The sequence below is a fragment of the Dipodomys spectabilis genome, unplaced genomic scaffold (genome assembly GCF_019054845.1).
Source record: "Dipodomys spectabilis isolate Male_0828 unplaced genomic scaffold, ASM1905484v1 ptg000030l, whole genome shotgun sequence".
Lineage (NCBI taxonomy): Eukaryota > Metazoa > Chordata > Mammalia > Rodentia > Heteromyidae > Dipodomys > Dipodomys spectabilis.
Genome location: NW_024870707.1, coordinates 3,071,366 through 3,098,776, shown reverse-complemented (window position 1 = coordinate 3,098,776; position 27,411 = coordinate 3,071,366). Strand labels below are relative to the sequence as shown.

The window sequence follows — 27,411 nt, the reverse complement described above, 5'->3', positions numbered from 1 at the left end:
CTGCATTTGTTCACCCTAACTGTCCCCCAAACAGATTAACTTACATACAAGACAAAAGTTACATAAATCTAAAACAGCAACAAAAGAGAATACAAAAGTAAAATAACGTGATTTATTTTATCATAAATTTAATTTTTAATAGAGCCTGTGATTCTGAAATACAAAATTTTCTTGTATCAAAGTATTGAACCTTTGTGAAATCTTTTTTGGGCATTTTTATTGTAAAAATACTGTACAGAGGGGTTACAGTTTTATTAGCATGGTAATGAGTACATTTCTTATCGAGCATTGTTGCCTCCTCCTTTTAACACTTACTATGCGTGTCATAAATTTGTGAGATGCTTTGATACACTGTTCTGCTTCTTTCAGATATTTAGCGGTTTATGTGATTCATACATACAAGCTACAATGAGGGCAGAACTCTGTGACTCTGGGAAGAAATTTAGGAAATTAACAGATGTTACAAAACTAGATTTGAAAACTGAAATATATTGCTCTTTTGTCTATTTTCTGAGATCAGAGAGAACAAAGTAGAAATTTGTTTCAAACCAAATGCTATACTGTCTATTGTCTATAAATTTGATAAGAAAGAAAGAAATGAATAATTGTCACTCGAAAAAATTATCTCTACTTATTGGATTTAGAGACATAAACACTGCTGCAGAAAACCCTTTCTCTATTGGTGCTGTTTTATAAAAGATTCAAATGAGTTCATTGAATTATCCATGCTCACTTCACAGAGCAAAGTATTAATTGCTTCATACTTTTATTTCCCATTGCTTATATTTTGAGCTTTCCATATTCATTGATGACAGTATATGAAAAATGTTATCTGTAAAATATTACCAGATTCCCTTTCATTTTGAACTTTATTTTCACTGATGAATAGAAAATATTAAGCATGATAAATTGTTCTTCCATGTTAAGATATGCTGAAAATGTCATTTTAAAATCATATACGCATTTGATCTAAATAGCACAATGTTAAGTATTCAATTGAAAAAAATGTATAAAAATTTAAATAGAAAACCTTTAGTTAGGGTATTCTTTTATTCCCATAACATTGATTACAGGTTTAAACTATGCATGAGCTTACTATTAACTGTTAAAATATAAAAGAAATCTTTCAAGTAGCCTAAAACTTATGATACTTTAGATCCTCAATTCCATGACCATGACCTGTACTTATTTTATCTGAAAAGAACAGCTCAAGCTCATAATAATATGAGCTCGAGTGCTGACAGTGTGGCTCAGTGGTAGAGCACTTACAGAGCATGCACCAGACACATTACTTGATCTTCAGTCTCACACACACACACATACACACACACACACACACACACACACACACACTCACAAATTAAACATTCATAATCATATTATATAAAGCTACTTTTGGTTTTAATGGAGCAATAACATTATAAAAAGTACATGAAATTGTAGTCCTAGTAGCATTTAACATTAATCAGAGGCGACAATTCCTCATTTTTACTGTATGATGAAGAATAAACAAGATACTGCTTACTACAAGTCTTTTCCAATGGAAATTTAATGTGATATTTTATCATTAAATAGATTATTCAGTTTAATAACTGCAGTGTATATTTTACCTTAGTAGTAACCATATATTTCTGAGAATTCATATTGCAATTTCTAAGGAAATAAAGTTTAACTTCATTTTTTTTCTTTCAAGTTGTTTTTTGGGATTTCTTTTTGGTCAGTCATGGGACTTGAACTCTGTGCCTGGGCACTGTCCCTGAGCTCTCAGCTCAAGGTTAGCACTCTACCACTTCCACAGCACAGCTTCAGGCTTTTTCTGCTTATATGGTGCTGAGGAATCAAACCCAGAGCCTCATGCATGTAAGGCAAGCACTCTACCCACTGAGCCACCTTCCCAGCCTCAATTTTTTTTTGCTTTCTTATAAGAAGAAAAAAAATATTTATCGTCATCATAATGAACTTCAGTAACAACCAAAAGTTGTTACCCAGTAATCTCTCAAAGTTTACACTGGTGAGAAACAGACTGGAAGAATAAAGTCCAAGAATATGACTCACTTGTACCAAACTTCTCAAAATACTCTACCATCACGGTGGTTCTTATATCAGTGCAACAAGTATAGGGGTGAAAATTTTCCCCATGCAAGTTTCCTGAAATGTTATATTTTTATTAGTATGTGTTAATTGCACTTAGTAATAGAATTCAGTGTAATAGTTCAACACAAGTACAGTGTGGATTGATGAAACCAGTAAAATTAGCAGTTTCTTCTCCTTATCATTTTTTTAATGGTTGGAGCCTCCAATTTACTTTTCTCTGGATCTATATAAATAAATGTATAGTTGTTTATTGTGAATTACAGCCAATTTAATTGTGTATGTATTATCAGAACTTTCCATGTGTTTTGGTATCCATTAACCTGAGATTGTCATGTGTTGTCCACTATCTTTCCTAAATAAGAAACTTAGAATAGCAAGGCGCCAGTGACTCAAGCCTCTAATCCTAGTTACTCAGAAGGCTGAGATCTGAGGATCCTAGTTCAAAGCCAACCTTGGCAGGGAAATCCATGTGATGATTATCTCCCATAAACAAGCAGAAAAACAGAATTGGAGCTGTAGCTCAAAGTGATAGAGCTGTAACCCTTTGGCATAAAAGTTCAGAGAGAGCCTCCAGACCCTGAGTTCAAGCTACACAACTGACAAAAGTTCAGAGAGAGCCTCCAGGCCCTGAGTTCAAGCTACACAACTGACAAAAAAGTTGAGGAAGTTGATAGAAGACAATGTGATTACTTACAAGTGAAAAGAGTACATGCCCCAGGCTCTTCCCAACATTTAAATGGCTGTGTGAAAGGGAAAACAGGCGATGGACCTCCTGGCTCACAACAGTCATTTTAGAAACTTGTAAGGCAGAGACTGGGAGAATCATGATTTCAGGTCATCCTTGGCAAAGAGTTCATAAGATAGTGAACACCCATGCCAACCAGCCTCGTCATCTCAGAAATATAAACAGGATGATCAGTACTCAGTCAGCCAGGGTATAAGACCCCATTCTACAAAGAATTAAAATCAAAATGATTAGGGGATGCTTCCATGGTAGAGTACCTGCTTGGAAATCTTTGAGTTCAAATACTAATATTACTGACAGGAAAAAAAAGGAAGACAAAGAAACAAAGAAAGAATGAGAGAGAGGAAAGAGAAGGGAGGAAGAGAGAGAGGGGGGGAGGGAGGGATGGAGGGAGGGAAGGGGAGGGGGGAATTAAACAGGGAAGTAAGGACCATTTGTCTGGTATAAATATGAGAGAGAGTGATCTAGTGATCAGAAATTGGAGCACCGGACAAATCGGATTGGTCGATAAGCAAAAGAGAAATTCCAGAATGTCATTTATACATACTTAAGAGAATCTCACCTTGAACATCTATAAACCTATCGTTCACAATCATACTTGCTTCTCCATTCCTTATTTCTATTGAATGGTAGAAAGAGAGCAGAGAGATAGGAATGAGACTGTACCAATACTGAAGTTTTATAAAAGACCATTTTGATGAATAAATTGGCAGATTGAAATTTTAAACTTAGTTTTCTTCCTCTCTTAACCAACTTTGTTTTCTATTTCCCTACAACCTATTATTTCCCACCATGGATTTCACAAAATAATTAGTAAAATGGGGATAATTGAAAGGAGCTGTCATTGATGGGGAATATAGAGGGAGCTAATAGGTATAAAAATATGCTAAATACTATATCTTAGGGAATTACAAATTCCCATCTCAATGAGATGCCACTATGCCTCCATTAGAATGATAAAATGTCAAAAACAAAGACAATTCACATGTTAGGGAGGGAATCAGAAGAGACTTCACGCATTGTTGCTGAAAATACAAAACTATGCACAGTGAAACACAGGCTTGCAGGTTTTTAAAATAATACTGAACACTTTTCATAATAGCCAAAAATGCACATTATTTAATAAAATAAGTATAAACTATGTCTACACAAAAACATAATAGATAGATGTTTATAGTAACTTCATACTTTACTCCCAATCTTGGCAAACATGTAGGTGGTAGCATACTGTGTAACATGTAGATGGATCTTAGCTTACTATGCATTAAATTAGAATTTTGGGTGATACAACAGGTTTATTGAGACTTTAATCCATCACAGAAAAGCATTTGAAATTGTATTAACTTACTTTTTTTTTTTACTTTGTGAGTGGATTAAAGAGAGACAGTTTCATTGCAAGAGAAAGAACATCTGTAGAGTACTATAAAGAAATGGGTTATTGCTGATTGCTCTTGGCTCATACCTGTAAACTGGGTTATTTGGGAGGCTGGGGTCAGGAGGATTGAAGTTTGAGGCTTACCTGACCAGAACCATTTCCTAGACAGTAGGGAGGGAAGAGACACTATGGGGAATAAGTTTCCCAGGTCCCTATATTTTATATCATTCTTCTTAAATATATCACCAGGGAATAATGAAGGGAGAAAATGTAAGTTAAAATCCTGTGCAAGGAGTGGTATTAGAAAACATCAAATGATTTTGGAACCAAGTGAAAACATAAATTTCTCAGAGACCCAAGAGATCCTAATCTCAGAATCATCCGACATTAATTGGAAACACTTAAAATTCTCATGTGAGTAAGTGTGTGTCCAAGTTATTTATGAAGAAAGGAAGGAGTCACGTCTTAAAAAAGCCGGTAAGATTTCTATTAATGTGGTTATGGCTCATACGTTCAGAATAGTAATAGCACAGCCAGTTCCTACAGTATATCAGCCATGTGTGGAAGAGAAGGGACTTTCCTAAAATGGTTTACAACCCAGAAAGAGAAAATGACCACCAAGACATGCCTGGTATTTGCTAATGCCACTGACATTACCAGGTAAGCAACTGTTAAATAGTTTACTTAAGCACCGTTGCATCATTTTTAAAGTTAATTAAATAGAAATATCATCACTCTGAAATTGTTCAGGAATTTCTCTTCAACAATGGTGATGGTGCCATGAATGTAACAGGACTCATGAAACAGGGTTCATCAGAATTTATCTGCAATTTCTTAATGCTCTCATGTTGCCTTAAGTCAATAATTAGTAAAAAGAATGACTTGCTCTTTACACACCTGTCAGTATTTTTAACCTGCATATATCTACCTGTTCACAGTTAATATGTGTATGTAAATACATGTAGATATTGGAACATCTTATTTTTCTCTTATTCATGAAACCTACACTATGTTTTACATTTGAATGCTGAAAAAAAATCATTTCAAAAAGATCTCATAAAGCCAGTGTACCTGTAGTTCCCTTAGTCTGGTGAATTCTGTATTCAAAGAGTATCACATTCTACAGCTTAGTCTACGTGAACTCTCCATCTTACTCAAGCCTCTGGATCTAAAATGATGGCCCAACAGTGGCAGCATACTGCCTGTGTACACAGGAGACTGTTGGAATGGCTCAGTCAGTGATACGACAATGTGAGACCCAGTCTTCTAAGATAAGACATCTAAATCTTTATTTTTTAATTTAGTGTAACACACTTTCGAATGTTGACAAATTGAATACTTTAAGGGAAATAGATCTTCCATATAGAAATCTAAGATTGCAAAATGCCCTCTCAGACACTACAAGTACTATGCATGTATAAATAGCTTTCAAAGGGAATATTAAAAATTATGTGCGTGTAAGTATAAAGCATCGACTTCATTTTTAGTCAAAATGTCATCCTAAATATATAGTATCAAAATTAAGATTTTAATTTCTAATATATTTAGGGATAATTGCATGTAACATATGCAAGTCACCACACTGCATATGAACATTTTCAACAATATACCATAGTTTTATGTTTTATTTATGTATTTATTTATTTTTTACTGGGATGCACGTTGAACTTCTGCCCTGTCTTTTGCTACCGCTGAAAGGGCTGCAGCAGTGGTTTTAGTGCCTGTTGTGGCCACATCTATGAGAAATGCAACCTCTGAACTGATGTCTTCAGTGAGTTTTGTATTGTGTCTTTTATAATCACTCTCTTAGCCACTTTAGGCACCTGAGCAGCCATCTAAACATGTGTAATTGACTTTCTCTCACAAATCCCAGCAACTTTGTTTAAAGACATTCACCATAAAAATTGTACTACAAATATCAAAGGTGCAGAAGTCATACAACTCCCTATTAATTCACAGGAATTCTAAATGAAACCACCTTTTATATGAAGGTAGTTATCTTGAAAATCAATTATTTGGTCATCTTTCTAGTAATATGTGCCTTGACTGAGAAACACATTTATATTTCAAGAAATAATGCTTTCATATGCAGTATGTTTTCTAAATATGTTGAGAAAATTTGAAAATTCACATATTCATATATAATCTTATTACATATTATAATACATATTATATATTTTATATAATATATTTATTATAAATATGTACAGATATATACTATAATACATATATTGCATATAATATATGATATGTATTTACATATGTATTAACATAGTTAACAAATGCAAATGCATTTACTAATAATATATAAAATATTTGATAAAAATATACTATTGAACATAATTCATAACATTATATTCAATAAAATTATATTTTAAAATATTAAATATTAAAATTATTAAAATTATATTAATAAAAACTTGGTTTGAAATATATTGTTTGTATTTAATAAATACACTTAAGTAAACATGTTTGACAAATTTTATTTATTTACATTTATATTTATTAATATTTACATATATTTATTATGTTATTTATAATAAAGACAGTAAATATTTAAATTAAATTAATATGTACATTAATTAATACATAAATGTTTACTAAATATATATTAGAATAAATAATAAATAATGAAGTATATTAACTTTAAATATGTAAAAATATAAATGTATTCTGTTGTTTATAAAATATTTCATATGTTAAACAAACCAAGTTTACATCATTTCTCTTTTCATACCACTCTTCAGTTGATATCTGCTAGCAGATAGACATTACAAATATACACAGCAAGAAGTAGACTGAAAGTGACTGAAGATGCAGAGATTATTTTCTAAACCCCTGGTTTTCTTTGTAAATCTTGAATATAAAGATTGTTTCTGGTTTATGTTGCTTGTTCTCCTCTTTTCTTTCACATTGTCATCAGTGTCTAATTAGATTTCATGAAAATTTGTTGAAGAATGTAGAATTAATGAAACAGAAAGGCAAGTTTAAAGGATACACGTTGGATCAATGTAGCACTTAACCTTTATTCTGGACTGGACAAATGAGGTTGTTCTTCATTTCTGAAATGAAGAATATTCACTACTTTTTGTCACAATCCATGACAATTTTACTCATTCTTTAACTGTGTATCTGAGAGTGCACACCTAGATTTCATTGCAGTTACATTGCAGTACTCAAAGTATGTATCTCAAAGGTTGCATAATTATAACATAATTGCCAAATGTGAAAATAATGTAAAAACATATTACATTAAATTATGCAGTCAACTTCTCCGTGTATTCATCATGCTATCCTATTATTAATAATAAAGCCTTGCTTAAAACTAATAAGATTTATTATATCATAAAAAATCACCTACAATAATATTTACTTTTTTTATTATTGTGAAAGTATCATACAGAGAGGTTACAATTACATGAGCAAGGTAATGAGTACATTTCTTATCAAGCATTGCTGCCTCCTCCTTTGTTTCCCCTTCCCATCCCTTCCCATCTCTCCCTTCGCCCTCTCCTCCAGCAGAGGAGAAGCTGGAGGCTAATATTTACTTTTTAAAAAACCATTTCCTCTTTCATTAATTTTATGTGCAACCTGAAAATTGTACTGCATGATATTAAATTGATGACATTGGTAAAAATATAACAATCATAAGTAATAACCTGCTGGAAAGTTAATTTCATTATTAAGAACATAAATTCAGCTGCCAAAATTCAGCAATCATTTTATATTTTTTCTTTGCAGATGTTTCTGTAAGCTACAGTTTCCCAACATCAACTGAAACAATGCCTAATAACAGCACTATAACTATATTTGTATTGTTAGGGCTGACACAGGACCCCCAAAAACAAAGACTGGTGTTTTTCATCTTCTTAATTTTCTATGGAGGCACCGTCGTGGGGAATACGCTCATCATGGTGACCATCAAGTTCAGCAGGACGCTCGGCAGCCCCATGTACGTCTTCCTGTTTTATTTGTCCCTTGTTGATTTCAGCTTTTCCACATCCATAGCTCCCAGGCTCATTGTGGATTCCCTCTCCGCAAAGAAAATCATTTCCTACAATGAGTGCATGACCCAACTCTTTGCCCTGCATCTGTTTGGTTGCATGGAGATCTTCGTCCTCATCCTCATGGCTGCTGATCGCTATATAGCCATCTGTAAGCCCTTGCGCTACCCAACCATCATGAGAAGACAGGTCTGTGTCATCTTGATTGTGTTTGCCTGGATAGGATCTTTCACACATGCCACTTCTCAGATTGTCTTGCTCTTAAATTTGCCTTTCTGTGGACCCAATTTAATTGACCATTATTGCTGTGATGTGCAGCCCTTGTTGCACATCACTTGCTTGGGCTGACACTTACCTGGTCAACTTGATGACCGTGTCTAACAGTGGGGCAATTTGTTCAACCAGTTTCTTGATTTTGATGATCTCATACATTGTCATCTTACATTCACTGAGAAATCACAGTGCAGAAGGGAGGAAGAAAGCTCTCTCCACTTGCACTTCTCACATTATTGCAGTGATAATATCCTTTATTCCTTGTATATTCATGTATACACGTCCTCCTACCACATACCCTGCAGACAAAATGGTGACAGTGTTTTATACCATTGGCACACCCTTTCTCAACCCACTGATTTACACACTGAGGAATGCAGAGGTGAAAAATGCCATGAGAAAGTTATGGGGTATTAAATATTGAATGAATAAGTGTACAATATGACTGCCTTGTTCCTCACTTGAAAAGAAGAAAGATATATTTTTGATCACACTTCTTCAAAACTTAGGATGAAGAACTATTGTTTTACTCTATTTAATTCTTTTTTTTTCTTTTTTGCCCGTCGTGGGGCCTGAACTCAGGCCTGGGCACTGTCCCTCAGCTCTTCAGCTCAAGGCTAGTTCTTTACCACCTAAGCCACAGCACCCACTTCTGACTTTTTCTGCTTATGTGGTGCTGAGGAATCAAACCCAGGGCCTCATGCATCCAAGACAAGCACTCTACCACTGAGCCATCTTCCCAGCCCCTTATTTAATTCTTGATATAACATATTCCCAACAAGCTGGTGAGATTTCCCCTGATCATTTGTACTAGAAAAAAAACTAAATCATTTTATCAAGAATTCATGATTATTTTCAATTGTTATTGTAAATGTGATGTACATAGGGATCACAGTTACATAAGACAGATAATGAGTACATTTCTTTTTAAACAGTGTCACCTCATCCATTGATTTCTCCCAGTTTTTCTTTCCCATCCCCCCAGAAGTTGTTTGGTTCATTTTCAACAAGTTATCTATAAAGAATCACTGCAGCATTTGGTCACTCTTACCCTCCTCCAAATAGATAAGCTTACATACTAGACAAAAAGGTAAAGAAATCAAAAACAGTGACAAAGAAGAAAAGAAAAAAGTAAAATAACATGATTTATGTTCATCATTAGTTTGATTTTTAATGCCTCTGTGGTTCTGGAGATATCTTTGGCAATTGTTATGGCTGTCATAACTTTGTGAGATGTTTTGATAGACTGTTTGATATTTAGCTGTTTATATGATCAGTACATTCAAGCAACAAGGAGGTCAAAGCTCTGTGCCTCTGAAGAAACTTAGGAAACTAACAGATGTTACAGAACTAAATTTGAAAAATTAAATATGCTGCTATTTTGCCTATTTTCTGAGACCAGAAAGAAATGTAGAAATTTGTTTCAAGCCAAATACTGTATTATCTATTATCTGTAAACTTGAAGATAAGAAATGAACAAATCTTTGTCACACACACACAAAAATTGTCTCTAGTTATCCGTTTTAATGAGAAGCAAACACTGCTGTAGCAAACCCTTTCTCTGTTGGTGTTGTTTTATAAAAGATTCATATGTGTTCATGAAGTTTCCATGCCCTAATTTCTTTTTTGTGTAAGTTTTTTTTATTGTAAAAATACTGTACAGAGAGGTTACAGTTACCTGAGCAAGGTAATGAGTACATTTCCTATCAAGCATTGTTGCCTCTTCCTTTGTTTATCCCCTACTATCCCTTCCCTCCCTCCTCCTCCACAACTACCCCTCCTTCCTCCCCCTGCACCTCCTGCACCCCCTCCCCCGCTAAAGTTGTAAAGTTCATTTCCAACATAGTGTTTTTTACATCTCATTGTTAAAATGGGTCAATCTCTATCCCTATTTAAGCATTTTGTTTTTTCCCTTCTCCCCAAATTAGAGAAGTGTATCTAATTTCTATTGTATGGTAGAATGAGGTAAAAGAGAGATAGGAATGAATTGGCAGGTTGAAAATTTAAACTTAGTTTTCTTCCTCTCCTAAACAGTTTTGTTTTTATCTATTTCCCTTCCACCTATTTCCACCATGGATTTCACAAAGCAATTAGAGAATAAAATGGGGATAATTGAAAGGAGCTAGCGTTGATGGGGAATACAGAGTGAGCTAATAGGTACGTGACAATATGCTAAACACTATATATCATTAGGGAATTACAAATTACCACTTCAATGAGATGTCACTATTCCTCTATTAGAACGATCAAATTTCAAAAACACAGACAACTCATATGCTAGGAAGGGAAAACAAATCAGAAAAGCCTTTATGCATTGCTGCTGAAAGTTTATCCCAAACTCTAGAAACATATAAAAATGAAAAGAAGTAAAAATAAAAATCAGTGGAGGTTAGTTGTTGAATTACAGTGGATAAGTTTGCATAGCACAGATAAGTTTTAGAACACTGAAACCTCCTCACTTTACTGGATCATTTATGCATTTTAGAAAACTCGTTAGCACAAAAAAAAAAACCTAATATACAACATGGATTTGGAGTGTTAATATTGTGTCAATAAAATTTTCTTCATTTTATCAATTTGAGAACCTCGGTATAATAGTTAAGAAGACTGTGTGTGTTTGGGAACCAAATGTATGTGGAAACTTTCTATGTGTTCAGCTAAATATTGATGTGAAACTAAATTACTCTAAACATTGAGTTTAAAGGTAAATAGATAGTACATACATGAAAAGACAAAAATTAAGGGAATGCAGAAAGAGTAAGGATAGAGGAGCGACTTTGGTCAAGATTCTTCTATATATACATGGGCATGGGAAAATTAAACCTTCTTGTTCAACTGATTAATTCTAGGCCTACTATCTGTCCTAGTTGGTTTTTCATTGCTATAATTAAATCTCTATTAATAGACACACAGGAAAAAATTGAGTTAGGAAATCTTTATAAAGAAAACAAAATCACAGTTCTGGAAGTTCAAAACTGAAGCCTGGGTGGCCACACTGATTTGACACCAGGGAAGTTCTAATGGTGGGTGGCATAACCTCAGCAATATTGTGTATGGGAGAAAGAAATCAGACTACCACCTGGAGACACATCCCAGGGACCCTTGTGGTCTCTGTTGGTGTTGAGCTTGGTGAAGAGGCTGGATCAAGTAAATTACAGAGCTTTTATCCATTTTTTAAAAAAATTTGATTTTTATGTTGTTATGGATCCTTGAAACTTTTTACCTGGATTCTGGAATTCTAATGAAGGTATTTTGTGACTTAATTCTTAGCTGAATTTGTTTTCCTCTTACAGTATTTGCCGTGTATATTGTCTTTAATGAAATTCCTTTATTTATTTTAGTGTATTGTGAAGATGTTGTACAGAGGAGTTACAGTTACATGAATAAGGTAATGAGTACATTTCTTGTCAGCATTGCTACCCTCTCCTTTGTTTTTTTCTCCTACTATCCCTTCCTTCTCCCACCACCCACACTCTTCCCCCCACCAGAAGTTGTAGAGTTCATTTCCAACATAGTGTCTCATTGTTGAGATGGGTCATCCTGTGTCCTTGTTTCAGCATTTTGTTATCCCCCTTCTCCTACCCAAATTAGATAAATATATATACAAGATGTTAGGTACCAAAATCAAATACAGTGACTACAGGGGATATACCAAAGGAGGAAGAACATACAAAAGAAACCAAAAAAATTTTTCACATAGTACATTTAAAACAACAATAATAAAGGGAAAACTCTTGTGTCCCTATCTTGGGGTTCATTTTGCTTAGTATCATATTATATGGTCGTATGCACATAGCTTTTGAGCTTTTCTGCTCATCTGATAAGATTGTCCTAGATGTATGCTAATTATTACAAATAAGGGAAAGCATGGGACTTATATTTCTTTTCAGAATTTTCGCCATACTTAATTCAGGTTTTTATTCGTTATTTTTGGTATTTCAGTGATTGTTAAGTGTGTTTTCTGCAAGTATATTCTCTGAGCCTATGGCTTCACTTCTGATTCTTTGAGTAAAAACTCCTTTTCATTGAGCAGAAACTATTTGTGCTTCAAATTTGTCTTTTTATTTCAAAGAGCAAAATCAATCCATTGGTCTTTCTGAGCCTGACATACTTCACTTTATATAATGTTTTCTAGCTCCATCTATTTATCTATCTATGACATGCTATTATTGTTTATAATGAAGGAGCAAAATTCCATTGTGTGTATATATCACATTTTCTTGATCCACTCATTTATTGTAGGGCATCTGGACTTGTCTTATGGTTAGTTATGGGATGGGAAAAAATGTATTGAACTCAGAACCTGACTTCTGGAATTGAAACCTCTTTGTACAATTATTTAATAAAAACTTCAAATGTTTTACGTAGTTACTTATATGTGGGTACATACACAGAAATATCACAGAACTCTTCTAGTCAAATCAGATAGTGTGAAAAGCAAAGGAAAATTATGCAAGATGCTAGAAAGGAAGAAATTAGTTTTATTTTTGCTTTGTCATATTCTTTGTGTTTTTACCTTTTGTTTAGTATCAGTAGTAGCACTACTCTGAAGTCTGTGTTTATTATTGAAAGATTAGTATTATTGATATTAGCAATAATACCAAAATTTCAATATATTTGATATTTATTATGCACATTACAACCATCCAAAGTTGACAAATAAAGAAATAGTCCAAAATTGCATCTGAAATGTTTAGCAGTATTGAAGAGGGAATGACTTTTTTGGATAATAAATCTGATCAATATCACTGATTTATAATAGTATACTTATGCAGACTGCACTTATGCAGACGGGACAAGTATGTGATCATATTCCCAGAGGTTAAAGACATGAGAAGTAACAATGATATTGTTTATCTTTTTTACTTCTTTCAAATGGTAAGGTATGGATGAATGTATTATTTAGGCTGCATGCCAAGACCAAAGTTGAACTGAAGAATATTATTGTGTAAGTCTTCTAGAAACAAGTTGCATTGGAGAATCGATGGTTTGCACATTGTAAATGTACACTCAGATGTATAAACACTAGAAAATACCAAGGGACACACAAGATTCGAGTGACAGTAGACTTAAGTACAAACTATGTTTGCAAGTATGGTGCTGAAGACAACAAGCTCAGGAAGATGTTCTTACAAATGCAGAGAGTTGGTGTGGACTCATGGATAGCTAGGTAGTTCAATAGAGAATTGAACTCTGTTAGATACTGACAGCTTGTGGTTAGGCAGGCATCAGGTGAAACATCATTAAAGGTCACTGATGCAGTAAGTCACAGAATCATATCTTTAGGCAGAGTATATTGGCACCTGCAAGTAGACACCATTTCAAGTAACTTACTGGCTGAATTTGGCTCTGAAGCTTTTTGCCGAGTAACTTTTGGCTCTTGGATGTCATCACTGGGGAGTTAATAAAGAACAGTGCTTATTAGTGTGGAAATGTTTTGCTACAAAATATTCTGAGTAATTAAAGCATTGCATCAGCCTTAGAAAACAGAAGACCATACATAAAAGAGATACTGACCACAGTTTTCACAGCCCATTTGAAAATGCATGTTCCCTACTTTGCTTCATAAGAAGCAGGAGCTGAAGTTTCAAGGGATCTGTGTACTAGGGTTGAATTTAAAAAAGATATATCAGCCAGGCACCAGTGGCTCATGCTTCTAATCCTAGATACTCAGAAGGCTGAGATCTGAGGATTATGGTTCAAAGCCAGCCTAAGCAAGAAACTACAGGAGACTTTAATTTCCAATAAACTGAAAAGAGCCTTCCCATCCAGCCTAAGGAACCACGTGGAAGCAGGCACAGGAGAAAGATTATTATAAGGTTTATTAGAGCAGCCATTATTTCCCCCAAGAGGGAGCACATGGCACCCTTCACTATTCAGGTAGCAGGAGGGTCTGGGGGGCAGGAAGTGAGGTAGGTGGGTGCCCAGGTGGGTCTGGGTGGAGAGAGGGAGTGGCCAGCTGTAGGGCAGGAACACCAGGGCTGGGAGGAGCTCAGGTCTGGGTGGAGCTGAGGACCAAGGTAGGCATAATGCTTTCATAAACTAGTCAGAAAAAAGCCAGAAGTGGCACTGTGGCTCAAGTAATAGAGAGCTAGCCTTGAGCAAAAGAAGCTCAAGGTCAGCATCCAGGCCCAAGTTCAAGCTAAGGACTTTAAATATAGATAGATAGATAGATAGATAGATAGATAGATAGATAGATAGACAGACAGACAGACAGACAGATAGATAGATCATAATTATTAGTGTATTTCATGATTCCATAAAAAAATTGACATATAAAATCTCTAAAAACTCTGTTTTAAATTGGGAAATAGGATTAAAATGAAGTCAATTCATTATACTGGTAGCCACTGAATGGAAGGTAGAAAATCATCACTTACTCAGGTAACAGAAAAAATAATCCAAACATTTTAGCCAACTGCATCTCAACTGAAATATCTACAATTCCCTGAATCTGGAAAAACAGAATATTCATAAGTAAGTCTAAACAACTTTGTTATTCACAGATAACCAGCAAAGGATGATATAGCATGAAGATCATAAAATTTGGGTTGTTCAATGCTCATAAAAATATACCCAGGACAGCTACAGAAATTTATAAATCATTATAGATTTATGTTAGATTTATTATTATCTATAGATTATAAATTATATAAACCTGTAGCTATATTCATCAACCAATATAAGTTGCAGTAATTTAAATTTGAATACAAATTACAAGCAATTATTACATGTCTGCTTATAGTATACTAAATTATTTTAAATCAAATGCCATGTTAGACTTAAAAAAAACCACACATGTTCCAAGATGTTTTATTTTTAAGCAGAAATATGATATACATATATCATATGTATATACATATATCATATGTATATACATATATTTTAAAAATCAAAATATTTAACTCCTTTAAGGTGAGGAGGAGGCAGTCTTAGGACATAACTTAAAATAGATTTAATTATTGGTAATATTTTTACTCTTATCATGGTGAGTATGTTTATATGTGCTCACTGTACTATGGAAATGTATTTTAAATTGGAATTTTTAACCATGACCAAATTATTTGGAAACGTGTGAATACTACAATTGAAATTTTATTAGGACTGCTATATTATCATATCTATTGGCTCTCCTTCTTCCACATTTTTTCCATTCATGAAAAGGTTTTAATCAGGACTTCTGAGCCTTTACTACCAGATAATTTTTTTCTAAAATAATGCCAGTTTTTTTTTCAATAGACTATTAGGTCCTTTGATAACGGCCAAAAGTTTATGCTGTATCTAGGGTTTTGATTACTATATAGGATTACGCAAGATGAGATATCCTATAATCTATGTATGTAAGAAGATTTGAGTTTGAGGCTAGACTGAGATATGTAGCAAATTCCATGTCAGCCTGGGCGAAAGATTGAGACTTTGTCTCAAGAAACAGAAAGAGGAGAGAAAAGAAAGAGAAGGGAAGAGAAAAGCAGAGAAATAAAGACACCCTGCAAAGGTGTCTATATATATTTACTGTTTTTAAGAAATTGTTTACTGATAATATTTGCTGATTTTTCCCACTAATTTTAATCACTGCAATAAAATAGTGGCCAGGTGCCAGTGGCTTACACCTGTAATCCTAGCTGCTCAGGAGATCAAGGATCGAGGATCAGAGACAACCCAAGCAGGAAAGTCTGTGAGACTCTTAACTCCATCTAATCACCAGAACAGTGGCTCAGTAGCTCAAAGTGGTAGAGCATTAGCCTTGAGCAAAACTGTTCAGGGCCTAGGCTCTGAGTTCAAGCCCTATAACTAACAGCGGGAAAAAAGTGGTACTGATAGTGTATTAGAGATAGACAACATGCAGATTATTTTTGACCACAAATTAATAAAAAGAATTTACTTAGGTGATAAAGAGAACAAATGATTTATTAGGTTTAATAGAAAGAAAAGGATTTAATAGCTGTATTAGTTTTACTAGAATAAGAGCGGCATAATAGACAGCCAGGCAAAGGAGCATAACATGATGGTTTATTGGAAAGAAGGAAGCTCTGAGACACTTGCTGGTTGGCTAAAGAATTATACAATTAAGGAAAAATATGGTGGAAAGTCTAGCAATGAGGGAGGGCTCACTTCTGCTGCCCAGTATGTGGCTTTTATGCAGTTTACAGGTTGTATTAATGATAAGCTCTTCCCCATCATCCTTCCTGATTTTTTATTCCTTTCTTGGTTGGTTCCTTGTTTTGAATTTCACACACAGAAGAATATCAAGCTTGCTTTTTTCTTATCTTCCATCTGTCCCATTTCATCCTCTCAGCTCATCCAACCAGTCCCTGGGTATTTTTCCACCCTCTATTTCTTCTTAAAATGAATGCTTCATCCACACAACACTTGAAAAAAAAGTCACTAAATTCATGGCTTAGGCCGAGTTGAACGGTGAGGAAAGGTGCCAGGAAAGGCAACAGAAAACAGGACAGAAAGCAACTGGAAACCAGAAGCATAGAACATCACTATACAAAAGAAGTAACAAATCCTAGCACACAGTCATTTTGTTGAGCAAAATAATGGGGAAAGAGCAATGCTTCAAGCAAAAGAGGAAAGAAACTATAGAAAGATCCACTGGCATGAATCAGGTAAAACTAATTTTTTTAATGTGCTATCTACATATTGCACAGTAAACAGCACTGATGAAGGGGGCCCTAGACTCCCCAACTTTCTTATTGGAAAAGAAAAACGGAGTCATTAAAAGAGACATATTACCCAAGTTGCTTAGCAGGAAAGAACAGAAAATCTGAAAGGTTTTTTTTTCCCCCAAAACTCAACTTATCCTCAATATAATGGCTGAGTGAACAATTACTCCAAGACTCAGTGAAGATACAGAAGTAAACCCAAGGAACAAAACCCTTGGCTGACATCTCTGAATGCTGATAAAAGGAGAGAAACCACTGAATGACAGTTCAGAATTCTTGTAAGAGAAAGTAAACTCTGAACTCTATAAAAAAGGATCAGATTCAGATATTTGTGAATATGAACTGTGTGCTGAGCAAGAGAAGAGTGAGATTCTGGTACTCAGTACCCTGAGAGTCCGTCATACCTTCTGTATAGCCAGTAAAAAGTAATGTGATTTGTATACTTGCAGAGGACTGGCAGGCTTCTTTTTTTATTATTTTATTTTATTTTGCTTAGTGGTGATGTACAGAGGGGTTACAGTCACATAAGTCAGGAAACGAGTGCATTTCTCATTGAACAATGTTGTGTCCTCCCTTGTTTTCTGCCACTTTCCAGACTCCCCACGTCCCCTCCCCCAGCTGTGCTTTCCCCAAGTTGTAAAGTTCATTTCCAACATAGTGTTTTGTGAGTATCGCTCTTTCATTAATTTGTCCTTTGTCTTTTGTCTCTCCATTTCTGTGATTCCCCTTTCCCATACCCAGATCAGATAAACTTACATATAAGACAAAGGGTACTGAAATCAAAAAGAATTACAACAGGAGATAACCTAAGGGGAGAAAAATGAAAGAAAAAAGAAAAAACTGCAAACAGCCCTCTAAAAAAATAAAAAACCAAAACAAACCAATTATGCCAGCACCGTTTACTGAAGAGGCTGTCTTCCATTCTATGTGTATAGCTCCCTTATCTTAGATTAGATGGCTATAGGTCTGTGGGTTCATTTCTGGATCTTCAGATCTATTCCATTGGTCCTCAAGTCTATTCTTGGTTTCTTCACAGATTTTATTATAAAAGGCTGGGAAGGTGTGTTAATGACATTTTCTTCATTCATTGAAATAATCCTCCACTTTCTGTCCTTAATTCGATTTTTTGGATTGCATTATTCTTTCTAGTTTTTATATATTGAAATATCTTTGCATTCTAGGAGTGAAGCCAAATGAATCCTCGTATATGATCTTTTAGATATGTTGTTGAATTTGGCTCATAAACATTTATTGTGAACTTTTGCACCTATCTTTGATACAACATGGATGACCTTTGTTTGGTTAGACAGCATAGAAATAATCCCAGGCTCCATCTCATCATATCTCTGAGCTTAAGGTCTGCAGGTAGTGTGCATTTATCTTACAGATGTAATAACCAGTCTGCTGCCACCAGAACCGTTTGGCTTATATATCATTATTTCATTTCACATTACCTTTCTGGGGGAAAAAGAGGGGTAAAAATTTACATTATATATTAGAAGTATATAAAACATGAAAGGCTAGAGATACTGATAACCAAATAATAAAATTGAAGAATAAAGAAAGACAAAAAAAGTGACAAAATAGAAAAGAGAGGAAACAGGTAGGGAATGGAAGTATAAGACATCATACAACAGGAGGAGAAACAATAACTTAAATAAGCACAATGAAAGGCAAATTGGTCAAAATAATAAAAGAGAGTGAATCCCCCCTTCTAATAATCAAAGACCTCAGTGTAAGATCAGATACCCTGAAAATATTACAGGAAAGAATAGGGGAAACACCAGGGCTCCTTGGCCCAGTTCTAAAGTTTCTTATTGAAGACCCAGAAACACAGTAAGTCAAAGAAAGGTTGGACAATCAGGATTGCATTGAACTGCAGAGCTTCTGCATGGCAAAGGACATAGCTGGCAAGATCAATAAAAAGCCCACAGATTGGAAGAAGATTTTCACTTGCTGTAAAAACACAAGTGCTTAAATTTAAAATATACTTAGAGCTCAAAAACTTAAACCCCTCAAAAACAGCTCCTCAAAGAAAGAACCACCCCATCAACAAGTGGGCTAAAGACTTAAAAAGATACTTCTCTGAAGAAGAAATAAGAATGGCCAATAGACACATGAAGAAATGTTTAACATCTTTGGCCATAAAAGAAATGCAAATCAAAACAACATTGAGATTCTACCTCACCCCACATAGAATGGCCATTATCAAGAAAACAAAAGCTGGCAAGGATGTAGCCAAAAGGGAATGCTACTATACTGTTGGTGGGAAGGTAAACTTGTAAAACTCCTCTAGAAAGCAGTATGGACATTCTTCAAAGGGCTAAACATAGAGCTCCCCTATGATCCAACAATCCTACTTCTGATCATTTACCTAAATTTCCACAAACAAGGCTACACTAAAGCTACCAGGACAACTTTGTTCTTTGTAGCATTATTTTCCATAGATAAGACAAGGAATCAGCCCAGGTACCCCTCAGTAGATGAATGGATCAAGACAATATGGTTTATATACACAATGGAATTATTTTTATTATTATTTTGTCAGTTGTGGGGCTTGAACTCTGGACCTAGGCATTGTCTCTAAGCTATTCAGCTCAAGACTAGCGCTCTACCACTTGAGCTACAGTACCACTTCCGATTTTCTGGTGGTTTATTGGAGATAAGAGTGTCATGGACTTTCTTGCATGGGCGGGTTTTGAACAGTGATCCTCTCAGATCTCAGCCTACTGAGTAGCTAGGATTACAAGTGTGAACCACTGATGCCTGGGCTACAAAATGGAATTCTATGCTCCCATCAGAAAGACTGTCACCACCCCATTCATAAGGAAATGAAAAGATTTGAAAAAAATCATATTAAGTGAAATAAGCTGGACTCAAAGAAGTATAGGCTCTATCGGTTCCCCCATTTGTAATACTTAGTATATGTCTAGGATAGTTCTAGCAGAGGATCACAATAGCTCAGTACCTAGATGATGCTAATTGTAATGAACTCCAAGATATGGAAACAAGAGGTGTTTGTTTTGTTTTTTAATGTATATTTGTTATTGTAAAAATACTGTACAGAGGGGTTACAGTTACATGAGCAAGGTAATGAGTACATTTCCTATGGAGCATTCTTACCCCCTCCTTCGTTATTCCCTCTCCACCTCTCCAACTCCTCCTTTCCCCACAAAGTTGTAAATTTCTTTTTCAACATAGTGTCTTGTACATCTCATAGTTACAATGGGTCAACCTGTATCCTTATTTCAACATTTTGTTATTTCCCTTTTTCTCCCCAAATTAGAATCCAACTTCAATTTTCAGCACGTGACCAATTCTTCCAGCACCATCTGTTGAAGATGTGAAGGACCTCTATAATTAGAACTTTAAAATTAAAGCAGATTTAAGGAATCTGTGGCCACCTAATCTTTGATCAGGGAGCCAAAGAATTAGGATGGAAGAATGACTGGCAAGTTTAGTAGAACACAGCCTCAGCTTAGAAAAAACACATAGCAAAACAACACAGAAACACAGTGTGCTTCTGATGCTCAGAAGCATCCAACCAGAGAAACCCTCAGCTACTGTGGGAGGAGAAGTTTGGGGGTGACATGAAAACTGCATGAACACTGAGGAATTCAGATAGGACTGAAAAAGAATAATGCAATCCAAAAAATCGAATGAATGACAGGAAGTGGCAGATTATGTCAATAAATGAAGAAAATGTCATAACACACCTTCCCAACCTTATATAATAAAATCTGTTAGAAACCAAGAATAGAAGGAAAATAAGTCAAATACCAGCTGTATTTAATAAACTTATGGTCAAAATCACATGAAATGGAAAACACTGAAATAATTTCTTCCAAATCAGGAATGAGACAAGAGTGTGCATTTTCTCGACCATTTTTCAATATACCATTTGAATATGACAAAGCAATAAAACACAAGAAGGAAATGTAAAGAATATAAACAGGATAGAAAGAAAGCAAACTATCCCTATATACAGATAACATGATCCTCTATATAAAAGTCCTTAAGATTCAACCAAAAATTTCTTAGATCTGATAAAAAAAAACCCTTCAGGAAAGTAGTAGGATACAAACATGGCATACAAGAAGCAGGAGCAATTTTATGCGACAATAAATAGGCTTAGAAAAAAATCAGGAAAATAATTCTATAGATCACATTCTGAACCATTTAATATAAAACAACTAAACACAGCATGGGCATTGGTGGCATTCACCAGTAATATTTGTTAATTAGGAAGCTGAGATTTAGAGGATTGCAATTTGAGGCCAGCATGAGTACAAAAGTCTCAAAGACATCACTTTCAAATAAACCAACCAGCAAACAAACAAACCAAAAAACAATAACCAAGACTATAGGAATGGCTCAAATGGTAGAATGACAACCAAGAGGAGGAAGTATAAGACATTCAGACCAAAACATAGTACTAGCAATAAAACAAAAATATTAACAAATAGAACTAGACAGATTAGAGTATTAATAATTCTGTAATTACATCTGATTAATGCTTCAGTTTCTTAAGTTCATGGAAACAGAATACATGGTGTGCATGGAGCATGGAATGCATATGGTATATTTTCATTTTTGCATATAAATGTATTTACATTAGTTTATATTGTTCCAGGGTAAGAAGTACAACCATTTCTAGAAAGATCAGGGAAAACTTGCCAGTATTAAAATATTTTGTTCAACTTTAAAGGGAAAATGGTTGCCATTTTCATCAATAATGATTGTAACCAAAGTTATTCCTGCAGTCTTATCACAAAAATATACAACATGGCAAGCCTGGAAGACAAGATTAAATACATGGAATAAAATATTTTCACAGATCAGACATATCCTCACTAGGACAGAGAGAGTTTACTGCTATGATTCCATTAAACAAATAAGTGGAAGGACATTAATTAAAGAACTAAAGTATAGAGTCATAGAAATTGTTCACTGGATTGCTGTGAGTTAGGGCTATGGTCCTAAATTGAAGAGTCACTTGAGTTTCAGAGGAATCATATCATTTTTACTTACAAATAACTGAAATGTAAATTAAACCTTATTGATATCTATGCCATTTGGCTATTATTAATCCAGAAGACTGAGGCTTTCCCTAAGGTCACTATGGTATTGCATCATACCTCTGAAATACTCCTTATAAGTAAAGCTAAGAACATTTATTGCCAAAACCACTGAGAAATGGCAGATTTCAGCAGTTCAGAGAACCGGAGAAAGAGAACACAGTGTTTGCTAGTCTTTGAGTTTAGGAATCAGGCATTTCCTGGAGCTCATCTTCCACAAAGTCATCCATCATCACATTCCTTTGGCTGTGGATGGATGCAGTCAACATCTCTTAAAAATACAGGAACACTGGTGAGGTTACTCTCTTCTATAATGAATATAGGATGCTTGGTGAAATAGAGAAATTATTGAATGTTATATTTTAAACGTCTGTAAGACGCTAATCTAAGAAACTATAGAACAATAAAATTAAGACAATAATTTTTAAAGTATAGCTATTTGTAATAATAAACTAGGGTAGAACAAATGTGAGTTTCAAAAATGCCAGTCATTTGAAAAGGAAGTGAGAAACTATAATGTGCAAATGGTCAGAAAAGTCAAAAGGGATTTCTTGGACACAAGAGTTAGGACCATTCTCACTAACATTTGTTGTCTGGATACTTAAGCAATAGATCCTGGGCTCATGTGTAGGTGCCAACTTAAAAGTGGAATTGGCAACAAAATTCATACTTGTCCAATATGGTATGAGGGGAGTTCTCTTACAATGAAGGACTGTCAGTAGTAAACAGTATTTTCTGTTGTCAGAAGGAGTAGAAGGGGAAAGGACATATAAAATGAGGAGAGTATGACAGATTCTGAATGTTTATGTTATTGCTGTTAAAACAATGTCCATTATTACCACTGTCATTATTTCTTTTAAAGCATGAGCAATGGCTAGTCTAAGAGCTGTAACATGGAGATTAGATGAAAACTGTCGCTTTTCTAAGATGGAAAAAAATCAAAACAATGTTGCTGAAAAAGACTAGGTAAGAGTAGAGTTCCATAGTAGGATGTATCAGTGTAGATGGAACTGTAGGAAATGGGCTTTCAACTATTTGATGTCTACAACTAGAGGGTTGATATTCATCAGTGGAAAAGTTTAGGAAATTTCTAGAAACATGCTTCAATCAGAATTCCTCCAGATCTATCCATTCCCCTATATGCGGCAATTTCATTCTTCCTAATACATATGTTTATGTCTGAACATATACATACTTTATAGGATATGTTCAGTGATTCTGAAAAAAAAAGGATAATTGTCTTTGTGGTGTCTGTCTTTCATGTAATTTAATTGTTTTTAAGGACTTCTAAACTCATTCCATGGAAAAGATAAACAATGTGACCGAGTTCATTTTCTGGGGCCTTACTCAAGATCCTGTGGCTGAGGAATTGTGTCTAGTGGTGTTCTCCTTCTTCTACACAGTCATTCTTCTAGGAAACCTGCTCATCATGCTGACAATTTACATGGGCAATCTTTGGAAGTCACCCATGTATTTCTTCCTCAATTCCTTGTCTTTCGTGGACATTTGTTTTTCATCATCCACAGCCCCCAAGCTGATTTTTGATCTCTTTGCAAAGAAGAAACGAATTTCCTATGCAGGGTGCATATTACAACTCTCTGGGGTACATTTCTTTGGATGCACAGAGATCTTCATCCTTATTGTCATGGCTTATGACCGATATGTAGCCATCTGTAAACCGCTACACTATATGACTATCATGGACCAGGAAAGATGTAATAAAATCTTGCTTGGCACCTGGGTGGGAGGGTTCGTGCATACCATAATTCCAGTGTCTCTACTTGTCCAATTGCCCTTTTGTGGACCCAATGAGATCAATCACTACTTTTGTGATATCCATCCTGTGCTGAAACTTGCCTGCACAGACACACACATCATTAGTAGTCTTGTGACAGCCAACAGTGGTACCATCAGCCTGGGAAGTTTTGTCATCTTGCTGATCTCCTACACTGTTATTCTGGTGTCTCTGAGGAAGAGGTCAGCAGAAGGTAGGCGCAAAGCTCTCTCTACCTGTGGTGCCCATATTGCTGTGGTCATCATCTTCTTTGTTCCCTGTACTTTTACCTACATGCGCCCCGATGTTACTTTCTCAGAAGATAAAATGGTGGCTGTGTTTTACACTATTATAACCCCCATGCTAAATCCTATGATTTATACTCTCCGGAATGCAGAAGTCAAGAATGCCATGAAGAAACTGTGGTGCAGGAAGCTTTTCTGGGACAGGAACAAGAAATAGCTGGGAGTGACCACTGAAGTTAGTGGCTTGCGAATTTTCTTGTCCCTGGTAAAGAGCGTTATAATGAACAAAGTGATAGCATGCCTGTGTTTTCTGAGGGACAATTGTGTGAACAGCATATCCTACATAAAGAAGGGATATTTTATTGTGATTATCCTATTATAATATTCCACACATCAGGTAATACTTATATTATCAGAGTCACATATGCCATTTAGTTAAAATGATGCAGGCATTTTTATGTAATGCATGAGTTTTTATTGCTGCTTGGTATACAGATGAAATGAATATTTGTGTGATTTATGAGTGATTATTTTGGAAAGGACATATCTGTGCTAGTGTATTCTGGTATTAACTCCTTAGAGAAAACAGAACACTGAGTTCTGAATTTTGAATTGGGAGTTTAGCCACATGTAGCATAGCTTTCATCCATATGTTCTCCTCAGTCTTAACGTCTAACTTCTTTGCCTGCACCTGGAGAATATCTATAGTTGTAACATATTGTGAATCTCCTCTTCTAAATGAATCTAAACTTTGCTTTTGTTCTGTAACCAGTTTTCCCTTTTCATAAAAAGTTCCAATTCAAGTGAAAAAAAAATAGATAAAAAAAAACCACCTAGGGAATCAAAATAAACATGATTCAATCAGCACGATAAATACAACTTGTTGAAATGCATGACAGTAAAATTATGATTCCTTCAATATTTGATCTAAATATCTTTCCTCTATTCAGTGAGTTATTATTGATCACTGTACTTAAATAATTCTGTTTCCAATTATGCATTCCAAAGTGACTCCTGTGGACTCAGACTCTTTTCTTTTGTTATATTTGTCCTTCACCTTGAGCTTCAAACTCATGTTTACTTTTACGTGTAAGGCAGCATATCTTTGTGATCTCTCACCTTCTCACATCCACAAATCTTAGAGCACCAGTGCCGCCTCTATCCATGCTTGTGTTTTGCATTTGGAGCATGTGAGAATTATTTAGAAATAGGAATGTTTTAAAATGGTATCTCATATTAGTACATTCACATAAATTAAACACGGATTATTTTTTCCACAGATGAGGATTGAACACTGGGTCTTGTACTTGTTGGGCAAGTGTTCTACTACTGAGCTAAATCCCCTGCCACATCAGGTTTATTTTTTAAGCTACAATTGAACTGGATTAGAAGTTAGAATAAAGTTATTGACATTACCAAGTATTCCATGGTTATTGTCCAGGATTAGCCATGAATACAATTCTTTTATATGCTAGTATTGGTTCCACTTTTAACATAAATATTGGATCAATTCTTCCAAAAGTGGATTCATCATTTGTGTCTCTTTGAGAGTTTTTTTTCTGAAAATATAGCAGAAAGTATTCTGAGATTCTGTTCCACTGAGAAGATGCTGGGTTAATGAAAGAGCTGTACATTTTGACAGTTTATTTTATTTTCTATTGATTTTTATTTTAATGTTGATAGTGCATTTGAACACTTAGGTGTAAAAAGCTAGGAATCAATGAGTAGACCTTCTGAGAGCATACGAGTTCAATTGGCAAATGGAATCTAATCAATATCATGTGTACTGTAAAAATTGAAACAAATTTAGAAATCTGTATAATATATAGTATGTTCAATTGATAGTTTTCCTTGAAGACTGTGAACTACAGGATTAATTCTTGAGAAATATACACAGTACTGTATGTCTATGCCCTTGGCAAAGTAGCAGCTGCCTAATTCAAATTTCTCTTGGACAATAAAGCATATTATATCAAAGAGTGCCTGTGTTTCTCTCAGTGGCTGCATAAACTTACACATCCTCACAAAATTCCCTCTGAGTTAATCCACACTAGAAGAGCTCAGAGATTCTCCTTTGGATTCCTCAGAAGGACATGACCCAAAATCAGGAAAGCAAACTCTCCACAGTACTGGTGAGAGACTAAGTCTATACAATATTGCATTGCATTCCATGGCTGCCGATCACATTACTGACTGCCAGCCCTGCAGGGTACAAGACTTGCTATTGCAAGATGACTCAAATGATTTTACTTGGATTGTTCCTGGTGGCAAATGTAGAATCCTTCATCCTTTCATGCTGAAACAATTAATTTATGTAATGGTGGACCAACCAAAAGATTTCTTCTTTTATCCTCTATAAAGGGATTAGAATACTGTCTTCTAAAGTAACTATTGTAAACACCTTTCTAAGCAATGGTCAACTGTTTATGTAAACATAGCCTTTTATTCTTCAACATGGCATATTCTCTGTCTTTAACAGACACTCAAGAAACTAAAATATTTCTCACGTGTATGGGGCTCCAGAATTAAAGTCCTTTTTAGTTTAGGAGTAAGGACACCTCATCAGTACTCATGTAAGATGACCATCATTGAATGTGATCTCATAAATAGAGTAAATTAGTACTGCCATTATATGTACTTGAAAATCTAAACACTATCTAGACCATACCTGGACCATCATAAATGGAATGAAGTCCAGCCTAAAACCACTGAAGTAAACGTTCATGAAAGGAGAATTAATTATTGTATAATCATGAATTTGAGAAGGGATATTTGTACAACATCAATGTTTGATGACTCAAAATCACTGTAGTAAAATTACCTGCTAATAAAGCCTTTATGAATCTACAGATGTTATTTGTACGTTCACAGAGTCAAAAATATCTTCTGTATAAATCAGGAAAGCATGTGGATGGAGAAATGAATACATGGGGTACCACTTACTTTCACTTCATGTGTAGTATGCAAAAAATCATAAAGTATTTATTTCAGCTTCCCAAATGTATCAATATGATTCGTCACCACACAAGGATGTCTTCATCCTGAGGTGGAATAAAACGTATCTAATTAAGAAGGCAAATATCTACACATAGACACACACACACACACACATACACACACACATGGGCCAAAGAAATGTGATGCTGAATGCCCT

The 27,411-nt window shown here is 35.0% G+C and overlaps 1 protein-coding gene and 1 pseudogene across 1 annotated transcript; both read left to right on the top strand.

The window, feature by feature from the left end:
• Nucleotides 1-7,996: 7,996 nt before the first annotated feature.
• Nucleotides 7,997-8,915, top strand: LOC122105228 (annotated as a pseudogene).
• Nucleotides 8,916-23,535: 14,620 nt separating this feature from the next.
• On the top strand, nucleotides 23,536-24,474 carry LOC122105284 (olfactory receptor 4S2-like). The gene has a single exon (XM_042676466.1). It carries the CDS (start codon nucleotides 23,539-23,541, stop codon nucleotides 24,472-24,474), a length of 936 nt encoding a protein of 311 aa, XP_042532400.1. The 5' UTR covers nucleotides 23,536-23,538.
• The last annotated feature ends 2,937 nt before the right edge of the window (nucleotides 24,475-27,411 follow it).